At 43.9% G+C, this 25840-nt stretch overlaps 1 protein-coding gene across 1 annotated transcript in view; it reads right to left on the bottom strand.

Moving 5' to 3' along the window:
* The window catches only part of AXIN1 (axin 1), a 188892-nt gene that overhangs the window by 47392 nt on the left and 115660 nt on the right, over positions 1 to 25840 (bottom strand). The window contains exon 4 of the mRNA XM_074965633.1: positions 89 to 185. Coding sequence (XP_074821734.1) covers positions 89 to 185 — 97 coding nt within the window. The remainder of the gene's footprint in view (positions 1 to 88; positions 186 to 25840) is intronic.

The raw sequence follows: 25840 nt of genomic DNA, 5'->3' as shown, positions 1-25840 counted from the left end.
AGACCTGATCTTTTGCTGACTAAGTGTGCACCTTCAGTCTCTCGTACTGGGAGATAAACTTCTCGACAGGCAGAGTATTGCTACTTACAGGAATGTGAGGTAGTGGTACACGTCCATTTGCTTTGGCACTTTCCTGCATCTCTCGGCGATGCTGCTTTCGGAGTCTGTACGGTGGGATCCCATCTCTGCCAGGACAAAACGACAATATGCGCCACTTTAGTGCCTTCCATGAGCTGATCTCAAAGCACACTACCTTCATTTAAGCGTCATAACTCCCTTCTGAAGCAGGTATTATCTCTGTTTCATAGATGAGGAAACTGAAGGAGAAAGGTTCCTTGTACACTTGTCAAGTGAGCTGGTTAAGGAAGATAGGAGCTAGTGAGGAGCAGTCAAATGTAAGAGAGTGCCACTTAAATATAACATATGAAGACAAGCAACTGAATAGTGACAAAATGTACATGTGCTTATATACAAATGCTAGAAGTCTAAACATTTTCCATCATTGTTTGCAGTGGTGTTGTTGCCATGCTGATCCCAGGATGTTGGACAGATAATGTGGGTGAGGTAATATCATTTATTAGACCTACTTCTGTTGATGAAAGAGACAAGCTTTTGAGCTTTCAAAAACCTGTCTCTTTCACCAACAGAAGCTGGTTCAATAAAAGATACCACCTCTTCTCTCTAGAAGTCTACATACTAAGATGGGTGAACTTGAGTGCATTAAAGGAGGATATTGATATAACAGGCATCATGGAAACTTGGTGGAATGAAGATAATCAATGGGACACAGTAATACCAGGGTACAACATATCTAAGAATAAGAGAGTAGGTTGCACTGGTGGGGGAGTGGCACTATCTGTGAAAGAAAGCATTGAGTCCAATAAAGTAAAAATCTTAAATGACTCAAACTCTACCATAGGATCTCTATGGATAGAAATTCCATGCTTGAATAATAAGTGTACAGCAGTAGCAATATACTACCGACCATCTGACGGAGGATGGTGACAGTGACTGTGAAATGCTCAGGCAGATTAGAGAGGCTGAAAAGGCAAAAAACACAATAATAATGGAGGATTTCAGCTATCTTCATATTGGCTGGGTATTATGGCAAGGCGCCTCCTTCGCCTCTCCAGGCAGTACAGGGGGCCTGGAGTAAATCAGTTTCATTCCAGAGAGATTTTATTCCTCACTCAGGTTTTATTTTTCAGTGTTTACAAGGTGGGCCTCAGGGTAGGCCCAAGGAATGCTCTTCAGCCAAACAAACAAAAAAACAAATTAATAACATAAAGAGATCGAAGAGTCATCTGCTTAGTGTGCAGTGGCAGTCAAAAAACTAACAGAATGCTAGGAACCATTAGGAAAGGAATAGATAATAAAACAAAAAAAATATCATAATGCCCCTATATACATCAATGGTACTCCTACACCTTGAATACTGTGTGCAATTCTGGTTGCCCCATCTCAAAGAAGATATATTAGAATTGGAAAAGGTACAGAGTAGGGCAACAAAAATGAATCAGGGTATGAAATAACTTCCATGTGAGGAAAAGTTAAAATGACTGGGACTGCTCAGCTTAGAAAAGAGACGACAGAGGTCTATACAATCATGACTTGTGTGGAGAATGTGAATAGGGAAGTGTTATTTACACAACACAAGAACTAGCACTCACCTAAGAAATTTATAGACAGCAGTTTAAAACAAGCAAAAGGCAGTACTTATTCACACAAAACGCACAGCCAACCTGGAGAACTGGTTGCCATGGGGTACTGTGAAGGCCTAAAGTATAGCTGGGTTCAAAAAAGGATTAGATAAGTTTGATGGAGGATACTCCATCACTGGCTGTTAGTCAAGATGGTAGGGATGCAACCCCATGCTCTAGGTTTCCCTAAACCTCCAACTGGCTGAAGCTGGGACTGGGCGACACTCAAAATTGCCCTGTTCTGTTCATTCCTTCTGAAGCATCTGGCACTGGCCACAGTTGGAAGACAGGATACTGAGCTAGATTGGCCATTGGTCTGACCCTGTATGGCCATTCTTATGTTCTTATAACTATATCTGTCTATATGACCACTAACTCCTACCAACATTTCTCTTTCTGTTCAAAACACTAGAAATTAAATGAGAAAATTTCATTAATGCAGCGTTCAGGTTCCCTGGCTGTATCTGTTGCCCTTCCAGAATGTCAAGTTCAGCAAAACTCACTCCTTTCCTATCATCTTTACCAGAATATAGAATTCCCCCTTTAATAAATTCACCCCAAGAGATGTTTCCAACCGAACCATGTGCTCATCCACATTTGCTGGCTTTCCCCCAGCACTTGGTTGAAAAATTTCTCTATAACCTCTTTTAATTTTACATGCCAGCGATCTGGTTCTGTTTTGGTCTAGGTGGAGCACCCATGGAAAAAACTTAGTGGGTGCTTAGCACCCACCAACAACCAGTACCCCCCACGCCTCCCGCCCACTGATGGCCCTGCCGATCAACTCCTCCCCTCAGCACATCCCGCCCTCCGCGATCAGCTGTTCCACAGCGTGCAGGAGGCACGGGGCGGGGAGGAGCGCGATGGGGTGCACTTGTGGGAAGGGGCGGAACTGGGTGGGAAGGGGGAAGGTGGGGGGAGGGAAGAGGTGGGTGGGGGCTTGAGGGAAGGGGTGGAGTAGGAGCAGGGTCTGGAGCTGAGTGGGAGTTGAGCACCCGCGGGGAAAGGAAGAAGCTGGTGCCTGTGGTGCAAGCAAACAATGTGTGTTTTAATACGGCTAAATGTAAATATATATAACCAGGAACCACGAATGTAGGCCATTCTTACACGATGGGGGACCATATCCTGGGAAGCAGTGACTCTAAAAAAGATTGAGGGTCATGGTGGAAAATCAGCTGAACATGAGCTCCCAGTGCAATGCTGTGGCCAAAAGGACGAATGTGATCCTTGGATGCATAATCAAGGGAATCACAAGCAGAAATAGAGAGGTTATTTTACCTCTGTATTTGGCAGTTGGTGCAACTACTGCTAGAATACCGTGTCCAGGTCTTGCGTCCTCCGTTCAAGAAGTATGCTGATGAACTGGAGAGGGTTCAGAGAAAAGCTACGAGAATGATTAAAGGATTAGAATATCTGCCTATAGTGGTAGACTCAAGGAGCTCAATCTATTTAGCTTAACAAAGAGAAGGTTAAGGGGTGGCTTGTTTATAGTCTACAAGTACCTACATGGGGAACAAATATTTAATGATGAGCTCTTCAACCTAGTGGAGAAAGGTCTAACATGATCCAATGGCTGGAAACTGAAGCTAGACAAATTCAGGCTGGAAATAAGGCGTAATTAACCATTGGAACACACTACCATGGGCGGGGGGTGTGTGTGTGTGTGTGTGTGGAAGTTCTCCATCCCCGGCATTTTTAAATCAAGACAGGATTTTTTCTAAAAGCTCTGCTCCAGATTTCGGGGCAGTTCTCTAGCCTGTGCTATGCAGGGGGTCAGACTAGATGATCACGATGGTCCCTTCTGGCTCGGAATCTATGAGGAAAATGTAGGGCTGACAGGCAGTACTGCCCCTATTCTCCCTGCCCTTCTCCTGTCACTCACCCTCATGTCTCCCTTTCCAGTATCCCATCCCGCTCCTCTAACTTCACCTACGCCCCACTCCTTTCTATCCCTTGATCCACAACTGCTCTCCTACCAACTCATCCCTATTTCTTCCCCTCTCATAATCATCCATCTCCTTGTTGCACCCCAAAGCTCTTTGCTACCTCTGACAGCCCTGATCACCTTCCCCTCCCACAGAACATCTGCATGGGTAATTTATTTTCTTTTAAAAAATAATGTGTGTGCCTTCTGAATACTCTGCTGTCGTCCGATTACATCTCCCCAAAATACAAAAAACCCTTGGACAGAGGCAGGTGGTAGCAAGAAGCCTCCTTTCTGTATTTCAGATTTCTGCCTATGGCTGGATTTGAGCTCACAGTGACCGGGCGTTGCTCAGGCTCAATGGCTGTAACATTCCTCCTTGAACTATTCAGTTCCCATGATTCATAGATAGCTTCCAACTGCCGTAGCCTCTATCTCTGCACACGCACAGTGCAATCTGTTTGGGGCGGGAGCTTTAGAACTGCTTCGTGCATGCTTAACTAGAGAACCAAACTCTTTGGCTAACAACTCTGTAATTTGATTTCCGTCGAAGGGCTAGTGGGTGGCATGCACTCTTTTAGGGTAACTCTTGAGCGTTTGAGTTCCTGATGCAATTATCTCAGCCCTGGTTTGCTATCTGTGTACAAAAAATAGAGATTGCTAAAACAAGTGAACTTAGAGAAAAACTGGGGTGGGTTTTTTTTGGGGGGGAAGGGGGACTATAATTTGGAAGTCCCTTGGTCATATGGCTCCAAATTTGCACCAGCAACCAAACCCCATGCCGCTAGGAGGCACACCAAATTTCAAGGCAATCTGAGTAACCAGGTGGATTTTAGAGCACTTAGAAGACTTGCGCTTTAAACAGCCAGTCTTAACCTTCAGTGTAGCACAGCTGGTGCTCTGCTGTAATACAGTGAGTAGACCACAGATTGCTCTGGGAGAGGAGGAGGAGGAAGAAAAGGCAGTACAAGGATAACTATAGTGAGGAAAACTCAGCCTGGAAATGAGGGACACATTTTTAAATACTGAGGGTAGTTAACCACTGGAGCAGCTTCCAAAGGGATGTGGTGAATTCCCTATCACTGATATCTTTCTAAAAGATACTCTAACTCAACCAGAAGTTATGGGCTTGACCCAGGAATCACTGGATGAAAATTTATGAGCTGTGCTATGCAGGAGGTCAGGCAAGATGATTGCCATGTTCCCTTCTGGCCTTAAAATCTATGGATTGTTACTGCATGGTTGGGTTCTGCTGAAAGTTCCAAAGAACAGTTTCTAATTAGCTCTGTTACCGTGCATCTGAGGAGCCTCATCCTCCCACATTCAGGTGCTATGGTGCATGACAGTAAGTGTGTTCCTCCTTTCCCCTTGCCCAGTGGCCTCTGAACCCACCCATCTGCTCTGAGGACACTGCCACATGTGGGTGGTGACTAGAGCTGGTCCACTCATCCACTGCAAGTAACAGCCATTGTGAATGTTTAGTTTTTCCATCAAATAATTATTTGCATGTGTTTCCATTTTTGCACCCACTCCGTGCCAACGCTCAGGAGGTTAGCCATTTGTTCAGACAGGTGGCTGTAAATTTGTTGTTCAGTGTTTAAGAGGGGACTGCTCTAGCTACTTAAAGAGTTTCTGTGTCATTTCACTAATTCCCTCTGTCTTCTCTTTCAGCTCATGGATGAGCAGGGGAAATGCAGAGCACAATAAAGAAAGAGTCAGTGGCTGCAATTAAGTATATTTGGTTATTTTCCCAATTATTTTTGAATGGTTATAATGTTAGTGTATATGACTCATTTACTCAGAAAATGTCTGGCCCTTGATCCTAATATTTGTTAATGTTTAATAAATGTTTTGTAATTTAAGCTGTGAATAATGTAGAATACGGAGCTAGTTTATATCTAATTCAGCATGTTCTGCTCATTACACAAGATATTTCTCCAACACGGCGGAGACCAGCCTAGCTGATACCTTGGTTGCACTGGGGCTTGCACATCTGAGGCAGAGCCAAGAGGAGCCAAGTAGATGCGTTGGCTGCCACTGAGAGAGAAGCAGCAGCATACAGAGCACAGAGAAGTTGCTGAAAGGCAGGGCAAAGCACTATGTAACAGAGCTAGGCAGAGGCTTTGATCCACACTTGCACTGCGAGTCCCAGTGCAGAAGGGGCAATGCACAGCTAGCTCTGTGGTGGTGAACTCGGTCACAAAGTTCAGGGCAGCTGCACCTGTATTCCCCCTCTATGGGCTACCAAGGACATCCACTGTAAGCTTTCATCTCCAAGCCATCACCTCTCTTGGACAGAGAACCACATCTCACTCCCTCCTGACTGGGGTTTATCCAGGCTGCACAGTTCACTGCCTATACTGTGTTATTTCCTGCAAGCCAGACTGCCTAAGCAGGCCAGTGTCTGTGTTTTGCTCTCTCCTCAGAGACTATAAAGAGCATATTTTTCCACTGTCATAAGTTACTACCCAGCTTGTCTAAGCAAGCACATTTATTCATAAGGAAAAAACCATTAGCTTCAGAGAATCATAGGGTGAGTAGGGACTGCAAGAGTCACCTAGTCTAAACCCCTCAAGACGCAGGATTTGTTGGGTCTAAACCATTCAAGAGAGATGGCTGTCCAGCCTCCTTGTGAAAACTTCCAGTGAAGGAGCTTCCACAAGCTCCCTAGGCAGTCTGTTCCATTGTCCTGCTCTTCTTAGAGTTACGAAGTTTTTCCTGAGATTTAATCTAAATCTGCTATGCTGTAGTTTGAACCCATTGCCTCTTGTCCTGCCCTCTGTGGCAGGAGAGAACAACTTTTCTCCATCTTTTTTATGGCAGCCTTTCAAATATTTGAAGACTGCTATCATGTCCGCCGCTCAATCTCCTCTTTTCCAAACTAAACATACCCAGTTCCTTCAGCCCTTGCTCATATGGCTTACATTCCATCCCTTTGATCATTTTTGTCACTCGCCTCTGGATCCTTTCCAGTTTTTCTACATCCTTTCTATAAACTGGTGACCAAAACTGGACACAGTACTCCAGCTGAAGCCTAACCAGCGCTGAGTAGAGCAGTACTATCGCCTCCTGTGACTTGCATGCTATGCTTCTACTAATGCAACCTAAAATTGCATTTGCTTTTTTTTGCTGACTCATGCTGAGGTTGGGATCCATCACAACTCCCAGATCCTTCACAGCAGTGCTGCTGCCAAGCCAGTTATTCCCTATTCTGTATTTGTGTGCATTTGTTTTTTTTCCCCTAAGTGTAGCACCTTACACTTGTCTTTGTTGAATTTCATTTTGGTATCTAGTTCCCCAATTTATCAAGATCCCTCTGAATTTTAGCTCTATCCTCCAAAGTGTTGGCAACCTCCCCTATCCCCCAGCTTTGTGTCATTTGCAAAACTGAGCAGTCTGCTGTCTATTCCCACATCCAGGTCATTAATAAAGATGTTAAACAGCACCGGACTCAGAACAGATCCCTGTGGAACCTCACTTGAGACCTCCCTCCAGTCTGGCATCATTCCATTAGTAGTTACTCTTTGTTTGTGGCTGTTTAACCAATTATGTATCCATTTAATGGCAGTTCCGCCAACCCCACACTTCTCCAGCTTGCTTATCAGAATGTCATGTGGCACTGTGTCAAAAGTCCTGCTGAAGTTCAGGTATATTATGTCCACCACATTCCCCGTATTCACCAAACCAGTTACCCTGTCAAAGAAGGAAATCAAGATGCTTTGGCATGATGATAAATCCATGCTGGTTTCTAGTGATTACCCCTTCATCCTCCAGGTATTCACAAATTGAGTTTTATACGTTGCTTTAGTAGCTTCTCAGGTATCGAAGTCAGGCTGACTGGTCTATAATTCTCCATCTCCTCCTTTTTAAAGATGAGCACTACATTAGCCCTTCTCCAGTCTTCCGGGACCTCTACTATCATCCATGAGTTAGCAAATATTATTGCCAGTGGCTCCAAGATTTCCTCAGTAAATTACAGAGAAAACATATTAAAAACAATACAACAACCTACACACGCACGATAATAAGCTTAAGCAGGGGCTCTAGTAGGAGTTAGTCCTTCAAACCAAGCCAACGAGTTTTTCTGTGGTTACAAGTTCATAACAGCCTTAGGTCAGAATGAGCACACCCATGATTAGTTTAGTTTTTCCTTTTGATCAAAGCTTGGGCCTTTGATCTTCAGATTCTGGCAACACGTAATTGGTAGATAATGGTCCCCTCCTCAGGGTGTAACTTGAAAAAGCTGGGCTTCTGCATAATCAGAGGTGGGGAGTTGGATTCACCTCTACCTAGAGGCCCCGAGGCAAACCACTTGATGATGTCCAAAAGTCCATTGTTGTCTGGTTCATTGTTCAATATAATCCTTTGAAGTTCCGAACACTTCCCTGGACTCAAAATAATACATAAGTTTTGTATTTAATACAATGGATTCCAAAGATACCTAAATTTAATCCAATGAGGTTTTTAAAGGTCTTGCAGGAAATTGTCATACCTGTCACACACTGACTCTACTCCTGCTGCTGGCATCATACTTGGTGGCATACTGAGTGCTGACACAGTATCTTTTAAAGGCGTTGTGGGCACCAGGTTTTCAGACCATAATAAGAACATAAGAATGGCCATACTGGGTCAGACCAAATGTCCATGTAGCCCAGTATCCTGTCTTCCGACAGGGGCCAATGCCAGGTGCCCCAGAGGGAATGAACACAACAGGTAATCATTAAGTGATCCACCTCTATCGCCCATTCCCAGCTTCTGGCAAACAGGGGTTAGGGACACCATCCCTGCCCATCCTGGCTAAAAGCCACTGATGGACCTATCCTTCATGAACTTATCTAGCTTTTTTGAACCCTTTTATAGTCTTGGCCTTCACATCATCCTCTGGCAAAGACTTCCACAGGTTGACTGTGTGTTGTGTGAAAACAACCATTGCTACCAGTGCTGGTGGTAAATCATTTTTGGCTTAGTACAGATGGGCCCAAGGCGGTTGCCCAACTGTAAAAAATCCCCCAAGAATCGTTCTCTCATTTTCACCAAGACACATCCATACTATTTCAGAGGCTTATTTACCATTCCTAGTTCGACAAGTATACAAATACAAAACACAATAAAAGTGGTGCTCAGAGAGGACACCAACCCACGGAGACTGTATTATAAAACACGGAAAACAGGTTTATAGCCTAATGAAACTGGATTCTTTAGAAAGAAATCAAGGGGAAAAACAAATACCCATTTAGGAATGTTGGAGTTTTAATTTTTGCAGGTTATTATAGTTTCTCCTGACACAGCAAGAGCAATGAAATTTGAAATCTTTGAAATACAAACTAAACTTGCTGAGGTAGTGTTTTTAGTTCTTAGACACTGTTTCATTAGACACACACAACTTCTCTTTACAACTGTTATACTGTGCAACTCTAACAACAAATAACCACGGCTTCATTCTGAAAAGCAGCACAAGTAATCCAGTCACAATGCAACTCGCAATGTTTCGATAATTCACATTTACACTGGCCAGCTGTATTTATTATTGGGTTAAATAAAATTGCTAAATATATTCTTTATAGTTGCTTCCAAATATTGCATAAAACAAAGCTGTTTAAAACTGTCACATTACCAATTCCTGCATTCCCTTCACACACTATTTGACAATGAGAACAGACTGCTTACTGTACACTAAGCCTGAACAACCAAAGAATTACAACTACCAAACTGTTCAAGGAACAATAAAAGAGCAGACTTGTATTACAACTTATGTTTGCTACCAAACAGTTATTGCAATAGGCACTTAATTCAGTTGCTCTCTTTTTCAAATAAAACAAGAGTACTTGTGGCACCTTAGAGACTAACAAATTTATTAGAGCATAAGCTTTCGTGGGCTACAGCCCACTTCATCGGATGCATAGAGTGGAACATATAGTAAGAAGATCATATACCAGCTAATTTTGTGGATACAGACTAACATGGATTATATCTTCTTACTATATGTTCCATTCTATGCATCCGATGAAGTGGGCTGTAGCCCACGAAAGCTTATGCTCTAATAAATTTGTTAGTCTCTAAGGTTCCACAAGTCCTCCTGTTCTTTTTGCGGATACAGACTAACACGGCTGCTACTCTGAAACCTATCTTTTTCAAATGTTAGTGACTAAAATTCACATTGTCCTCAGAGGATACTTCTCTTTCCTTATTACTGTGGGGATACAGGATTGCTACAGATTTGCCAGTGTGACTCAATTACCTCATGTGAATGGAATTTTATTGAGTAACCAAAACACTCAAAATGAAATTCGATTAAACAGACATGATTAATGACAAGTGCTTTTTAATATGAAGACAACTGACAAAACAGAAACTTAGGCTAATTATGACTCTGCTTATTGGTTGCAAGTAATGTAATAGAAGAAAAACACAAATCTCAGAACGCTACCTATACTGCACCAAGTCAGAAACATCATCCAAAGAGCCAAGTGTTTTTCTGAGAGTTATAACATGGAAGTGTTGCTATAACAACAGGCTATTGTGATGGCTTTCATTGTAGGGCATCCTTTTCTTTAATGATGAATGTTCACGTGGAAAATAAATTTAGAACCACTCTAGTTAAATAAACCAGTTTCATCAATGTCCATTCAAAATGTAGCTCTCTCCAGACAAAATGACAATAGAAATACTGACAATTTTACAGAAGATGCTTTCCGTATGGAATCGTTTTATCTATTTCTGTTATAAAGTCAAGGTCTGGTAAATATGTAACAGTGGTGAGCCCATGGCTAAGCACCAAACACTGTAGCAGAGTACAACTCGTGTATTCTAAGCAGCTTAAACCTTCATGGTAAACGCAGCATTATGTTGGCAGGTAGGGTGCTACAAGGATTTTTTTTTTTTTTTAAATTCTCTGCAACACCAGTCCCAGAGGAAAGAGCAGACTTTTGTTCAGAGCACAGTAGTGAAAGGCTGATAATGGCCTCTAATCTATCCAGCTTCAAACACATGTTCAGCCCTGCTGTGCTGCCTTTGATGTCACTTTAACTAGATTCCCCAGTGCCACCTCTGAACTCGGAACATTCCTTCATTCAATGCACTATGCCAACTCAACCAGAGGAAGCAAATTCAAAAGATAAGCACTTTAATTTTATCCCAACAAAACCTCATTCAATAGATGGGGAAAGCAATGAAAACCAACACCAAACTTTTGTTTTCCTTTTGTCAGGTAACTTTATTGGAGATATTTTCAATAGCTAGAGATGTTAAAAAGTAGTCCATGATTTTCTTTTGCAGCAAGTTTGCTTTTAAGTAACTTTATAAAACTGAATTGACATGTTTGACTGGATGATCTTTGCCAGTACCAAAAAGAACTGCTGTTGGACTAACAGGGAGGAGAGCTGGTGAGAGGGTTTGTGACTATCTTTTCTTTTTTTTCAGTGATAATTATTTAATGATACATTTCTAATCTGCTAGTCTGGAAACACTGGGGCTTCCTCTCCTTTCAAGATGGACAGGCAGCCACAACTGGTAACGACGGATTCTTTTGTTGCCTGTAGCCAGGGCTCCCAGGTTATTTTCCTTTTCTCCCAAGTAGATAGCTTCCAAGTCCAATCCATTAACTATACACTTGGGATAATTATTTGGGGTTTTTAAATTAAAACTGCTAACAAACTTCCAGGATAAGAATTTAAGATCATTTTGGATCACTGGCCATGAGAGAGGCAGGAAGCAAATCAGCAGGTAAGATGCCATTTTCTGAACCATCACTTCTACCAATGCACAACTATGAATATTTGACTCGTCAGCCCTCATTCACAGAAGCAAACAGAGGGGTGGGAACTTCTTACAAACCCTTTGGTTAAACGTCCTCAGGTGAGGAAATGGAATCTAGCATGTCATGTTTTCAAGGCTGACCAGAGGACAAAACTGCTACCCTAAACTCAGTTATTCATGTGCAGTTTCTCTTCCTCTCACCCAGGAAACAATGGCTCAAGTGCAGTGACAGCTTTTACCTTGGTTAGGCAAGAACGTTGCTCTGCCCTCCATATTTCAGTGGAATGGTATCTCATCCACCTTTGCAATAGTGGCCCTGGACATTCACCTGGCAACATAAGCAACGTATCTGCTGGCCTAAATTCGAGTACTTTCTGGTTAGAAACAGAGCCATACTCCTGACATCTAACAAATGCCTGTCCTTTTCCCTTTCCAGGAAGAGACCTTACAAATGAAACCACTGACTCAGGGCATATCTACACCGCATCTGGAGGCCTAACTCCAGCTTGGGAAGACATACATGCACTAGCTTTGATCAGAGGAAGTGTGCTAAAAATAGCAGTGTAGCTAGGATGACCAGATGTCCCTATTTTATAGGGACAGTCCCGATATTTGGGGCATTTTCTTCTATAGGCGCCTATTACCCCCCACCCCGTCCCGATTTTTCACACTTGCTGTCTGGTCACCCTAAGTGTAGCCGTAGCACCGACATGGGCTAGCCTCCCTGGCACAATCATATCCGAGACCCTAGGTACATACTTGGGCTGCCCAGCCCTTCCCGCTACCCAGGTCACGACAGCTACACTGCTATTTTTAGCGAGTAGCTCCATCAAAGCTAGTGCATGTACGTCTGGCGGATGTGGAAATTATGCTGTAGACAAGCCCACAGATAAACCTGCACATGCAACAAGGCCCAGAGAAGAGAATTACATTCCTTTTTTAATGCGATAAAGGGCTGGGAAGGGCACATTCACTCTTGGTTAGAATTTGTAGGCTTTGCAAAACTGCGAGTCTAAGAGGAATTTAATGAGAGGGTGGTGGTTTGGCATCTATGGAGGCTGGGAGGTCATTCCTTCTGAAGGAAACAACATTGAAGGAGGCATGGGAAATGCAAGAAGGAAACGAATGAGCATTGAGGCATGGAGGAGCAAGAGAGGCAAGATGGAAAACAGAAACAGAGAATATCCGACTTGAGGACCAAGGCAGAACTAGGCAGGAACTTGCAGAGGAGTGTAAATTTAATATGCTAAAGAAGAACTCCAGCAAAAGGACTCTAATATGGGGCTGATGTGGTCTTATTATAATACAGTGGCTAAGCGCACCCTGTTCCTCTTTGTGCCTAATCCATATAGAGGATAAGGGCCTGCCACCAGTAAATGGAATTACTCTTTTAGTTCAGGTGAAGATGACCTGCAGTTTTTATGCTGACAGTCTTGCGTTCTGCCCTGCTGATGACCAAATGGTAGGTGCTGCTACATAACCAACAGGTGAGGAAGATGGCATCAGACTTGCCACTATGTAGAATGTTATCACAAGACAATTGTTTAAGTGTGGGATTAAAAAAAAAACAACATTAAAATGACTTCTCAATCTCCCACAACAGGCAGCATTCTCACCAACCTTTGCAGAGGAACTGTGAGGGGCAGGGGGCCAAGAGGGAGACCGAGGGGGGGATCAAGGAAAGAGAAAGTTCCACCTCTGAAGTTTCCCCTGCACTCTGCCCACTCCATCCATGGGCCTCATCCCTTTCACCTGAAGGGACCACCTTTAAGGCTTTATGGCCTTAAAGATGCAGAAATTATCGGATAGGGTTCTCTGGCCTGTAATACACAGGCACAGGAAGTGGTCAGACTAGATTATCAGAATGGCCTTATTTATGGATCTATGCCAGGACAAGACGAGAAGGGCGTAGAGACTCTTAGTGCAGTACTTAGCCAAAGAGCTAGCTGGTCACATGGCACTGATTCCTCCTTGTTCCGAGTCACTACATTTTATTAGAAGCAGCTAAATACACTGCAAACCCTTTGCCAAATATGACTTTTCTGTGTAAAGAGCTGCTATAGCTGCTACAGAGTTATGTAATCATAGTGTGTAGGGAAAGTAGGCCACTGATCCTGAACTAAAGGGAAGGGGCTCATGAATAAATCTATTAACACCAAGTCCACGTCATGGCCTCTCTCCTGAGGTTGCCAGCAAAGGGGCTAATTTTGATAATGTGTTTCCAGTCACTTGCACACTAGGAAATGGATTAGGAAAATCAGCTTCTGTTCACTGAACCGCCACCAGATGGCAACAACTTCAGTTGCTACTAACTTTGACCAGAGTGGAATTGATTACCTAAATGTAGAAAATATGGTCTGATTATGATGATGAAGGTCAAGGCTTTGGATGTAAGCAAAAGCTAAGAGATGATCACATAAGACTCTATTGTCCCTGGACAAAATTTAAATAGCGAGGGAAATATTGTGTGGTACCCAGGGACCTAAACTGAGCTCCAAATTATAAGAATAAAAATCACATTTTCCTCTCTGTCAAGCCTGTGGAGCTGCTCCTCCAGCTCACTAGGTAGAGGGCATGATTTTAACCCAGGAGTCTTGTTTCTGATGCCACATATATTATGACTGTTATTTAACATTTACATACATGTGGGCCAGCATCTGACCATGCTTGTTATCTAACACAGATAATGATACCTCATGCAAGTGTCTTCATGCCCAGTTCAGACACAGTCATTATCAAGTTTACTGCTTGCTGCATGCTGCCACTGTGTTCCTAATATTCCAGAGACTATTACTTCATGCATACTTTGAGGAGGTTTATATTAGTGCAGATAAATTCCAATTAGATTATATACCCTGTAGGTGACATAATTAGCACCATTACCAAAGATGTTTCACACTTCAAATACTGTGAAAGCCATGAACAGTTCAGCTGAGGAAACATGAAATGGATGTGTATTCCGTATGTACAAAGCTATATCCTGTATGCTTCACTCCATCCTTCGGGGATCATTGATACAGGCATCAACTTCTGGAATGGCTACTGGTGGCAGATTTCTTTTGCTAATATGGAATCAGGGTAAATTAAACTCCAGTCTGTACAGTGTAAACTCAACACAGATGTTGTAAGGAGAATACGATCAAAACCTTGAGGCAAAGCAACAACAAAATAAGGGACTGCTCCCTTCCAGAACAGATATATGTCGAAGAACAATTAACAAAAATTTCACTAAGAACAAGGCCATTGCGGAGAAGCTATATGAATTATTTGCATCAGTTTTCACTGCAGAGGATGTGAAGGAGATTCTCACACATATGCCAGTCTTTTAAGGTGACAAATCTGAGGACCTGTCCTAGATTGGGGGAATTAGCGGAGGTTTTGGAACAAATTGATATATTAAACAGTAGTAAGTCACTACAGCCCGATGGGATTCACCCGAGAGTTCTGAAGGAACTCAAACATGAAATTGCAGAACTGCTAACTGGTATGTGACCTACTGCTTAAATCAGCCTCTGTACCAGACAACTGGCAGATAGACAACACCAATTTTTTAAAAAAGGGTCTCAATGACAGGTCCGTAAGTCTACTGTAAGTCAGTAACAGGCAAATTGGTTGCAACAAGAGTTAAGAAAAGAATGATCAGACACAGATGAACACTATATGTTGAGGAAAAGTCAACAGCTTTTGTAAAGGGAAATCATGCCTCACCAATCTGTTAGAATTCTTTGAGGCAATCAACAAACATGTGGACAAGCGTGACCCAGTGGATATAGTATATTTGGAATTCAGAAAGCCTTTGACAAGGTCCCTCACCAAAAGGCTGTTAAGCAAAGTAAGCAGGATAAGAGGAAAGGTCCTCTCGTGGATTGGTAACTGGTTAAAACAAGGGAAATAAAGGGTAGGGCTAAAAGGTCACAACGTAAAGAGGTAAATATTGGGGTCCCAAAAGGAGCTGTGCCGAGACCTTTGCTGTTCAACGTATTAACAAACGATCAGGAAAACCGTGAGGTGTCAAAGCTTGCAGATCATACAACCTGAAATAGATGTTATTTACCCCTTCACATAATGCAAGAACCAGGGGGTCACCCAATAAAATCGACAGGCAGCCCATTTAAAACAAACATGAGAAAGTACTTCTTCATGCAATGCACAGCCAACCTGTGGAATCTGTTGCCAGGGTTAAATTGTTGTGAAGGCCAAAACTATAGCGGGGTTCAAAAAAATTAGGTAAGTTCAAGGAGAATAGGTCCATCGATGGCTATTAGCCAAGATGGTCAAGTATGCAAACCCTTACTCTGGGAGTCCCTAAACTTCTGATTGCCAGAAGCTGGGATTGGATGACAGTGGATGGATCACTTGATGATTGTCTGTTCATTTCCTCTGAAGCACCTGGTACTGGCCACTGTCAGAAGACAGGATACTGAGTTAGATGGACCATTGGTCTCACCCAGTATGGCCATTCTTATACTCTTAGACGTATCAGTCCTCTCCTCTGTGTTATACAAGCAGACACCATGCCAGGCAACTAAACAGCAGCTTGTGGATTTGCTGCAAAGGCACAATGGAGGCCACATCAACTGGTGAGCTCCCCTGTTGTGGTTTATGATTCTATGAAGAGGAGAAAGGGCTCTCGGGGAGGATGTGAAACTCTTCAAGTGAAGTCTTTATTAAACAGGCCCAAACCAAGGTTATCACAATAACCAGGTTAGGAGCTGGCCATATCAAAATGCTGCGTTGAGGAAAGTCAGAGTAGTTTAAGGGGAAAGCTCAAGAGAAGCCAATGGGGGAGAATCTTAGCTTCAATGGCCTGTGCCTATTGCCAAGTCTATTGTTAGCTATTATCTTTACATGATACCTCCTCTGCACCTACTCACCACATCAAGCAGCTAAAATAACATAGCTACTGATCAGCTTATAAAAGCAATTTTGATTAGAAAGGTCTGAAGCTGTCTTGCCTAGAAAGATGTAGGAATTCATATGACAAAGGTGAGCTAAAAAGCCATCAGCAGTGCTGCATCCATTTGGGAGCAATGCATTTACAGCCAAGTGAAAGGGAACTCCCTAAAAGAAGCAAAAAGACTGCAGAAGTATGTGTTATACATACAGTAAGCACATCCCAGCACAGCACAAGAATATTTGACAAAGTCTGCAATTACATCCTGAATCTGAAAGATGGTCAGCAGCGATGGGGTTTGTACTAAGAGACCATGGGCAAAATTTCCAAAGCACCATAATACTGCTACTACTTAACTCCGAAGGCTGAATCTAATAAAATGACATAGCTTTTTGCTGTCAGTTTCCTATAACTGGCTTGTGTGTGCAGCCTGTGAGGGGAAAGCATACAAAGGGGTTTCCAGAATGGTCTTCCATGATTGTTCCTTAGACTGTCAAAGCTTACAATTAAGTTGTGGACAATTGGTTGACACTGCTCAAGATTTTGTCTTGCACTAGGTGTTGTTCTCCCTGACTGCACACTTCTATTAGTTTGTTATTAGCACTCTGGGGCTCTCTTGGATTATCCCAGGCATGCATTCTCCATTGGGATCCAGGCTGTGGAGATTTCTATCCAAGCATTATATCCAGTTTAGCTATTGCCTTCAATAAGATGTTAGATTTCTCGATTAGAGCGCTTGGTTAATACTACAAATTGCAGTGCACTACAAATCTCCCCAATCAGCAACTGAGTTTTTCACCGCAGAGTTTTGTTTAGGGTAGGCCAGAATTCAAAGTACTCATACATGGAAGTCCAGTAGCAGAAGCCCCTTTTTCAGAGGCTGCTTTTGGTTGAGTTTCATTTTTGGCTGTCTCTCGCAATTCAGCAGAAACTCCTTTGCAACTCAGAAGGTATATAGCTTGGAATTCCATATAAAAGGTAATGATAGCCAGCAAGACTTCGGAACTACATAATGAAAAACAAATGTTGAATCTATATTGGGTATTTTGTAAGCCAAAGGTCAAAATTTTGTCTCTGTAGTTCATGTTTGGGATAATAATGCATGCGGCCCAATTTGAAGAACACTAATTGAATGAAAACATTTTAAATCCATGTAGTCACGTCAGTTTATTTAAAATGAGCCATAGAAATTTTACCAGTTACTAACATGAAATGTAGCAAGTACCAAGTCTTGATAGCAATTAAAATCCTGAAACTCAGCATTAGCATGTCATAACAGAGTCACAGAAGAGACGCATAAACTGGAAGAAAAGGGGAATGGGAAGTCAAGAAAACACAGGATGGTTAAATGGGAAGAGATTACTCAAATATAAAAACAATCCATCCAGCAGATGGAACACACTGTGGCAGCTAAAATGGAAATTAGAAAGGCTAAGAGAGAACTTGAAGAGCGAATAGTCAACTACATAAAACACATGTGCTTTAAAACAAGCATCCTGAAAGTAGGAAGCCAGTGAGAGTCGGTAGGACCACGACACTACCAGAGAGTAAATGGAAGCAATAAGGAGGTGAGAATACTGCCAAGAATTCTTCACTCGGTCTTCTCCACGAAGGACTATGGAGCAATATGGCACCTGCTCTTTGCAGATAGTGCAAATCATAATATCATAGAATATTAGGGTTGGAAGAGACCTCAGGAGGTCATCTAGTCCAACCCACTGCTCAAAGCAGGACCAACCCCAACTAAATCATCCCAGCCAGGATTTTGTCAAGCCACGCTTTAAAAATCTCTAAGGATGGAGATTCCACCATCTCCCTAGGTAACTCATTCCAGTGCTTCACCACCCTCCTAGTGAAATAGTTTTTCCTAATATCCAACCTAGACCTCCCCCACTGCAACTTGAGACGATTGCTTCTTGTTCTGTCATCTGCCACCACTGAGAACAGCCAAGCTCCATCCTCTTTGGAACCCCCCCTTCAGGTAGTTAAAGGCTGCTATCAAATCCTCCCTCACTCTTCTCTTCTGCAGATTAAATAAGCGCAATTCCCTCAATCTTTCCTTGTAAACCATGTGCCCCAGACCCCTAATCATTTTTTATGTCCTCTGCTGGACTCTCTCCAATTTGTCCATATTCTTTCTGTAGTGGGGGGCTCAAAACTGGATGCAATACTCCAGATGTGGCCTCACCAGTGCCGAATAGAGGGGAAAAATCACTTCCCTCAATCTGCTGGCAATGCTCCTACTAATGCGGTCCAATATGCCGTTAGCCTTCTTGGCAACAATGGCACACTGTTGACTCATATCCAGCTTCTTGTCCACTGTAATCCCCAGGTCCTTTTCTGTAGAACTGCTGCTTAGCTAGTCGGTCCCCAGCCTGTAGCAGCGCATGGGATTCTTCCATCCTAAGTGCAGGATTCTGCACTTGTCCTTGTTGAACCTCATCCCTACCCTCCAGCGTATCTACCTCTCCCGCCATTTTAGTGTAATCCGCGAACTTGCTGAGGGTGCAATCTATCCCACCATTCAGATTGTTAATGAACATGTTGAACAAAACGGGCCCCGGGACCGACCCCTGGGGCACTCCGCTTGATACCGGCTGCCAACTAGACATTAAGCTGTTGATCACTACCTGTTGAGCCTGACAATCTAGCCAGCTTCCTATCCACCTTATAGTTCATTCATCCAATCCATACTTTTTTACTTGCTGGCAAGAATACTGTGGGAGACCAAATCAAAAGCTTTGCTAAAGTCAAGATATATCACGTCCACCGCTTTTCCCATATCCACAGAGCCAATTATCTCATCATAGAAGGCAATCAGGTTGGTCAGGCATGACTTGCACTTGGTGAATCCATGTTGACTTGTCCTGATCACCTTCCTTTCCTCCAAGTGCTTCAAAATGGATTCCTTGAGGACCTGCTCCCTGATTTTTCCAGGGACTGAGATGAGGCTGACTGGTTTGTAGTTCCCCAGATTCTCCTCCTTCCCCTTTTTTAAAGATTGGCACCATATTTGCCTTTTTCCAATCACCCAGAACCCTCCCCCGATCACCATGAGTTTTCAAAGATAATGGCCAATGGCTCTGCAATCACATCAGCCAACTCCCTCAGCACCCTCAGATGCATTAGATCCGGCCCCATGGACTTACTTTTCTAAATAGTCCTTAACCTGGTCTTTCATCACTGGGGGCTGCTCACCTCCTCCCAATACTGTGCTGCCCAGTGCAGCAGTCTGGGAGCTGACCTTGTCTGTGAAGACCAAGGCAAAAAAAGCATTGAGTACTTCAGCTTTTTCCACATCATCTGTCACTAGGTTGCCTCTCCCATTCAGTAAGGGTCCCACCCTTTCCCTGATCTTCTTCTTGTTGCTAACATACCTGTAGAAACCCTTCTTGTTACCCTTCACTTTCCTTGTTAGCTGCAACTCCAATTGTGCTTTGGCCAAATGAGGTGCTGTTGGAGATGGAGGTATCAAGACAGGAGGATTTGTACCAAACTTATCCCTTAAGCGAGTGGCTCTCAACCTTTTCCATAGTAGGACCACCAAAGGACCTCCTTTCCCATTTAGCAATATGGGAAGGGGAAGGTGGTTGCAACCTGTTCGTGACTGCCAGGTTGAGAACCCAGGACATATCCCATTCCTGGACAGATGCATTCAGAGTAAGCCAGTACTGATCACTGCTATATTAAGGAAGGGCAGAGCCAAATTCGGCAATGAAAATCTTTGTGTATCTGAGCTCAGACACTTCATTCAAAACTCTGCCATGTGAAAGCCAGTAAACTTCACTGTGGAAGAGGACTGCCAGTGCGTTACTCTGTGCAGTAACTGCAGTTCTTTGAGATGTGTGTCCCTGTACACTCCACTTCAGGCATGCATGCACCTCTCAAGCCCTTGATCAGGGATTTTCAGTTAGCCGTGTCGGTTCGGACTGTACATGCACTCTCACCTCCTCGTGCTGGACACCGAGACTACACAGTGGTGTGTGGGCAAACCACCCTGAGGTTACTTCTCCACCCAAAAGTCCGATAGAGAACAGTCCGATGCAGAGGGGATGGAGGGCAGGTAGTGGCGCACGCATGGGGGCATACATCCCGAAGAACTACAATTACTGAACAAAGTGTGTAACTGCCTCTTCTTCATGCAGTATCCCTCTGGCTGCTCCACTTCAGGTGACTTCCAAACAGCATCCGCAGAGGAAGAAGGGAGCTTTGGAACTGAGTCTAGAACTGAAGACAGTACTGCAGAACCAAGTGCTACATCAGATTTGGCAGCATGGATTAAAGTGTAATGTTTTGAAAATGTATGTGCCGAGGCCCACGTAGCCGTCCTATATATCTCAGATACCGGCATATTTTTAACTAACACCTGTGACAAAGCTCTGTCCTTGCCTCTGTGGGTCCCGCATTTCCTGGCGGATTTCGCTAGCCTCAGAGGCTCACTGTGACCCTCCACGTAACCCTTCTCTCTCTAGAGACAAGGGTCACAGTCTACTGAGCCATTTTCATCATAAGCCAGCAAGGGAGGTGAGGAGAAGTTATCCTTCCTTGCACAGTCTCTGTTGTCTCCCAATCTCAGTGATTAATCAGGGGCAAAGGTTGTGGGGGAGAGCCCGGGGCCCACCCTCTACTCTGGGCTCCAGCCCAGGGACCCTAATAGTATCACCTATGGTAGCTGACCTTTTAGAAACATGACATGTACAATTCCCTGGGCTACTTCCCCCACAGCAGCCGTCATTCCTCAAGCTCCACTTCACCCTTACCTCAGGGCCTCCTTCCTTGTGCCTGATATGGTATGTACTACTTAGTCTCTCCAACAGCGCAGCTTCCTCCCACAGCTCCTGACATACGCGCTCACCTGACTAACTGGGAGGCTTTTAACTAGTTTCAGCTCGCCCCTGATTGGCTTCAGGTGTCCCAATCAACCTAGCATTCTCCCTGCCTTCTGGAAAGTTCTTAATTGGCCCCAGGTGTCTTAACTGACCTGGAGCAGCTTCCATTTCACTTAGCCTGGTACCAGGGATTTGTTTAGCCTGGAGCTAATATATCTATCTCCCACTACTTTTCTATAGCCATCTGGCCTTGCCCCATCACACACCATAGATGTGGCTTTTGATCTGGTTGAATGCACTATCATCCTTCGGGGGGATGAATGCCTTGCAGCATCGTAACACATGATAATACATCCAGATATTCATCTAACAGCCTCTGAGCAGAGATCGGAGACTCCTTGGATCTATACGTGAAGATTAAAAGTCTAGTTGATTTTCAAAATAGCTTGGTCCTATCTAAGTAGAAAGCCAACACCCTTCTAACATCCTGGCTATAAAAACAGGATTCCTGCAGAGAGCTATGTAGCTTGGGGGGGAGGGGGGGGAACAAAAAACACAGGTAGATGAAGGGATTGCTTAAGGTGGAACTCTCACAGAACCTTAAGCGCAAATTTAGGGTGTGGATGTAATGACACTTTGCCCTTGAAGAATACAGTTAAGGGGGAAATCTGCCATCCAGGCTGCAATCTCCCCGACCCTACGGGCTGATGTGATGGCTACTAACGAGGTTGTCTTCTTAAATAAATGGAGCAGAGGAAAGGTTGCCATAGGTTCAAATGGAGGTCTCATAAGGTAACTAAGTATCAAGCTAAGGTTCCAGGTTGGGATGGGGTCTCTAATCTGGAGTTTGAGATCTTCCAAACCCTTAACAAACCTAGAGGATACCAGGAGAGGAAAAATGGAGAATCCTTCTCCTGGAGGAGGAAAGGGTGATACTGCAGCCAAATGGATCATGATCAAACTAACTGATAACCCCAATTTTTTCAGATCAACAAGGAATCCAGGATGAGTGAAAGGGGCACAGATTCTGGCAGCGGCTACAAGAAACTTTTCCATTTTGGCAGGTAAGTAGTATGGGTTGATCTCTTCCTACTATTCAGGAATACATGCTATACTTCTGTGGAGCAGGAGGATTCTAACCCCTTAAACCATCATGGAACAATACCCTGAGGCATCCTGGGAGAGGAGAGAAGAAGTCGGGAGCTCGAGCAGTGGATGGACACACAGATGAAGCAGGTATGGGTACCAAGCTTTTCTCAGCCAGATTGGCACTATAAGGATAATTTAGCCCTGACCAGCCGGATTTTGTTCATCACTCTTACTACCAGGAGCACTGGGGAAAACATACAGAACAGACCCTTCTTCCAAGATCGAAGAAAGGCCTCTCCCAAGGAGTGGTGGCCCAGACCCACTCTTGACTAGAAAAAATGGCACTTCCTGTTTCTGGAGGTGGCCAAGAGACCCCCCCACCTTATTTTGGAATATGCTGTGGAGAACTTAAATGTCTAGCTTCCATTCATAGTCCTGTGAGAAGTGTCTGATGAGGACATTGGCTGTGCTGTTCTGAATATCTGGGAGCAGACTGTTGAAATTTTGAATTTATGAACTATGAACCACTTCCCTATTTTCCTGGGTTCAGCACACAGGGAGGGGGGATCTTGCTTCTCCCTGCTTGTTGATCTAGAACACAGAGGATATGTTTTCCGTCAGGACCCTGATTGATTTGCCCCTGAGGAGGGGCTGGAAATGAAGGCAAGCCTTCCTGACAGCCCTGAGCTCCAACAGATAGATGTAGGGGCAGCCCTTGAGTAGCAAGTCATTGAGGTACAGGAAGACTAGGATCACTTCTTGTCAGACATAAGCAGCCATTACTGCCAGGACCTTTGAGAACACCCTTGGGGCTTGAGGAAAGGCCAAAGGGAAGCAACTGGAATTGGAAATAATCCTGGCCTATAGTGAAGCATAGGAATTTCCTGTGCAATGGGTGTATCATTACATTGGAAATAGGTATCTTGTAGGTCAAGGGCTGAAAACCATTCCCCTTTCTCCAGTGAAGCAATTATGGCTGCAAGAGTCACTATCCTGAACTTCTGAGACTTTATGAACTTTTTTAGAAGTCTTAGATCTAAGATCAGTTTCCATTCTCTGTTCTTTTCTGGCATAAGGAAATACTCGGAGTAAAACCTCTTGCCCGTACTAGGAGGAAGGACCGACTCTATTGCTCCTAATCTAAAGGAGAGAGTTCACTTCTTGTCTCAGTGAAAGCTCGTGAGAGGGGTCCCTGAATAAGGACAGGGAAGGGGGGTAGAAGGGAAGGAGTGATATAAAACTGATAGTATAGCCTGATGTTGTGACCTCTATGACCCGCTTATCTGTAGTGATCCACCTCCACGCATGCTGGAAATGGGAAAGGTGGTCTCCAAAGATGGGGAGGTGGGCCAATGGGTGCAGCTGTAAAGCCAGAGGTGTGGGAGAATTCGAACCCTTGACCAAGCCATCAAAATTTGCTTAGAAGATGGCTGGGTGCTTCTGCTTGTGGAGGGCAGCTGGGTGGACCTCTTTCTCTGGAATCTATGTATTTCCTAGGGGGGGTTCAGAGGGTCTATGGAATCCAGAAAAGTGAGCAGGATGTGATCTCTGGGCGGTAGGTGAGCTACTAAACCTTTTCTTATGTGTAGGTGTAGCTATGCCCAGGGATTGTAAAGTAGCCCCGGAGTCCTTCAGTGTGTGCAAGAACTCATCAGTTGTCTCTGAGAAAAGCTTACAATCATCAAAAGGGAGGTCCTCAACAGCATTCTGTACTTCTCTCGGAAACATCAAGAGTTGGAGTCATGATGCCCTGTGCATAACCACCACCGTGGAAATGGACCTGGCAACAGCATCCACAGCCTTGAAGAGCAGTTCTGGCCAATAATTGACACTCAGAGGTGATAGACTGGAATTGCTCCCTATGCTCCTACAGCAGATGCTCAATAAAGGCCGTGAATCTGTTACCATTTGTAAAATCGTATTTGGCCATGAGTGCCTGATAGTTTGCCATCCTGAATTGCAGGGTTCCTGATGAAGAGGAACTTTCGTCCAAAGCCATTGTCTTTTCTGATCTTTGTCCAAGGGGTGGACAGCATAGTGCTGTCTACCCCTCTCATTTACCACATCAACCTGCAGGAAGTTAGACTCTCCCAACCAATGGATACACAGAGTGGCCATCGCTCACAGGGATAGCCGCTCAGCAGAAGAGGCAGAGTTTGAAACCTGGGTAGCCAGGCATGCCCTACCAGGAAAAGTAAGTCTCCCAGAGTGGGGAGAGATGAGAAAATCAATCTTCTCACTCCTTAACTGACTATAATTACACTAACAACTAACTATACTAATTGCTCTTAACAACTATAGAAAAATAGAAAGCTGAGGTCTCCTCAAAGGTGGCTACACTACGTCTCTATCTCAGGCTGTGGCAGTTGAGAAGGAACGGAGGGTGGTTCACCACAACATCCCTATATAGCCTTGGTCTCCAGCCTGAGACGGCAAAGGGCAGGCCGAATGGACACTGCTAAATGACAATCTCCTCCCAAAGGCTCGAGACGCGCAGTCGCACCCTGAAGTGGAACACCCATAGGGACACTATTCAAAGAAGAATGCTCCTTTCTTCTCATCAGACAGTCCATTAGGTAGTAGTAGGATGATCAGACAGCAAGCGTGAAAAATGGGACAGGGGATGTGGGGGTAATAGGAGCCCATATAAGAAAAATATCCAAAAATCGGGACTGTCCCTATAAAATTGGGACACCTGGGTCACCCTAGGCATTAGGCTCACCTATAATAAAGTTCACAACTTTCACAGCTTCAGTAAGTTCCTCTCTCAGTCTCACTGGCAACCTCTTTGCTACAAAAGCTTCCCAATGAGTTGAACGACGAGTCCAAGCGGCTTGGGGTGCAATAGGTTGGATTCTAAGCACAAGGCCACAGTATTTTTTTGTCACAGCTCAGGCATCAGCACAGTGCTGCCGATCCAACCCTGCTGCAAGACCTGATTGTTGAAAAGCTGCTAAATTCCACTCCCCACCCCCCAACCCGTAGCACACACCGTCAGGGGAAGCAAAACAGGCAGACCTCATGCATGGATCCTTCCCGCTCATTGCAGCAATGTTAAAAGTTGGGCAGAAGAGACCACACATCTATAGTTTCATCAGTTGTATTGAAAGAAATTGTTCTCCTGAACCCTCAAACAGTTGTTCCTATACATGTGCAGCCGTGGTATGAATCCATTGTCTCACTGTACTACAGGAGAAGGGAACTGCTTTGACGCAACTGGCAGCATCAGATCCCACAGAACATTCATGACACCCCAGACATAAGGTGAAATCAGTACTTCCTCTGTGAGGCTCAGCAGTTTTCAGCATTCACAGTGACACCAAGTAAACTGCTCAGAGGACTTTCACGTTTACAGTATTGTCATTTACTAACACAATGTCTGATTTCATAAACCCTCTTTTGCTTGAGAATTCCAAGGGTTTCTTTTCTAAGATGGAGGCTTTGCATTTCTAATACAGAAAAAGCATAAAAACAATGTTTTGAAAAATGCTTTTACTCTTCTTTATCCATTACTGGGTAGCAAAAAAGAGCACAAGCCGAATTTTTTATTTTATTTTACAAATCATCTTTCAGGGAATTAAGTGGTCTGAAGGTGAGAGGTAAAGTTCCCTCATGAGGTTAGAAACTGGAAGAGACAAAAAAAGACTTA

The sequence above is a fragment of the Natator depressus genome, chromosome 10 (assembly GCF_965152275.1).
Source record: "Natator depressus isolate rNatDep1 chromosome 10, rNatDep2.hap1, whole genome shotgun sequence".
Lineage (NCBI taxonomy): Eukaryota > Metazoa > Chordata > Testudines > Cheloniidae > Natator > Natator depressus.
The sequence above is the reverse complement of the archived record's forward strand: the minus strand, read 5'-3'. Positions and strand labels throughout refer to the sequence as shown.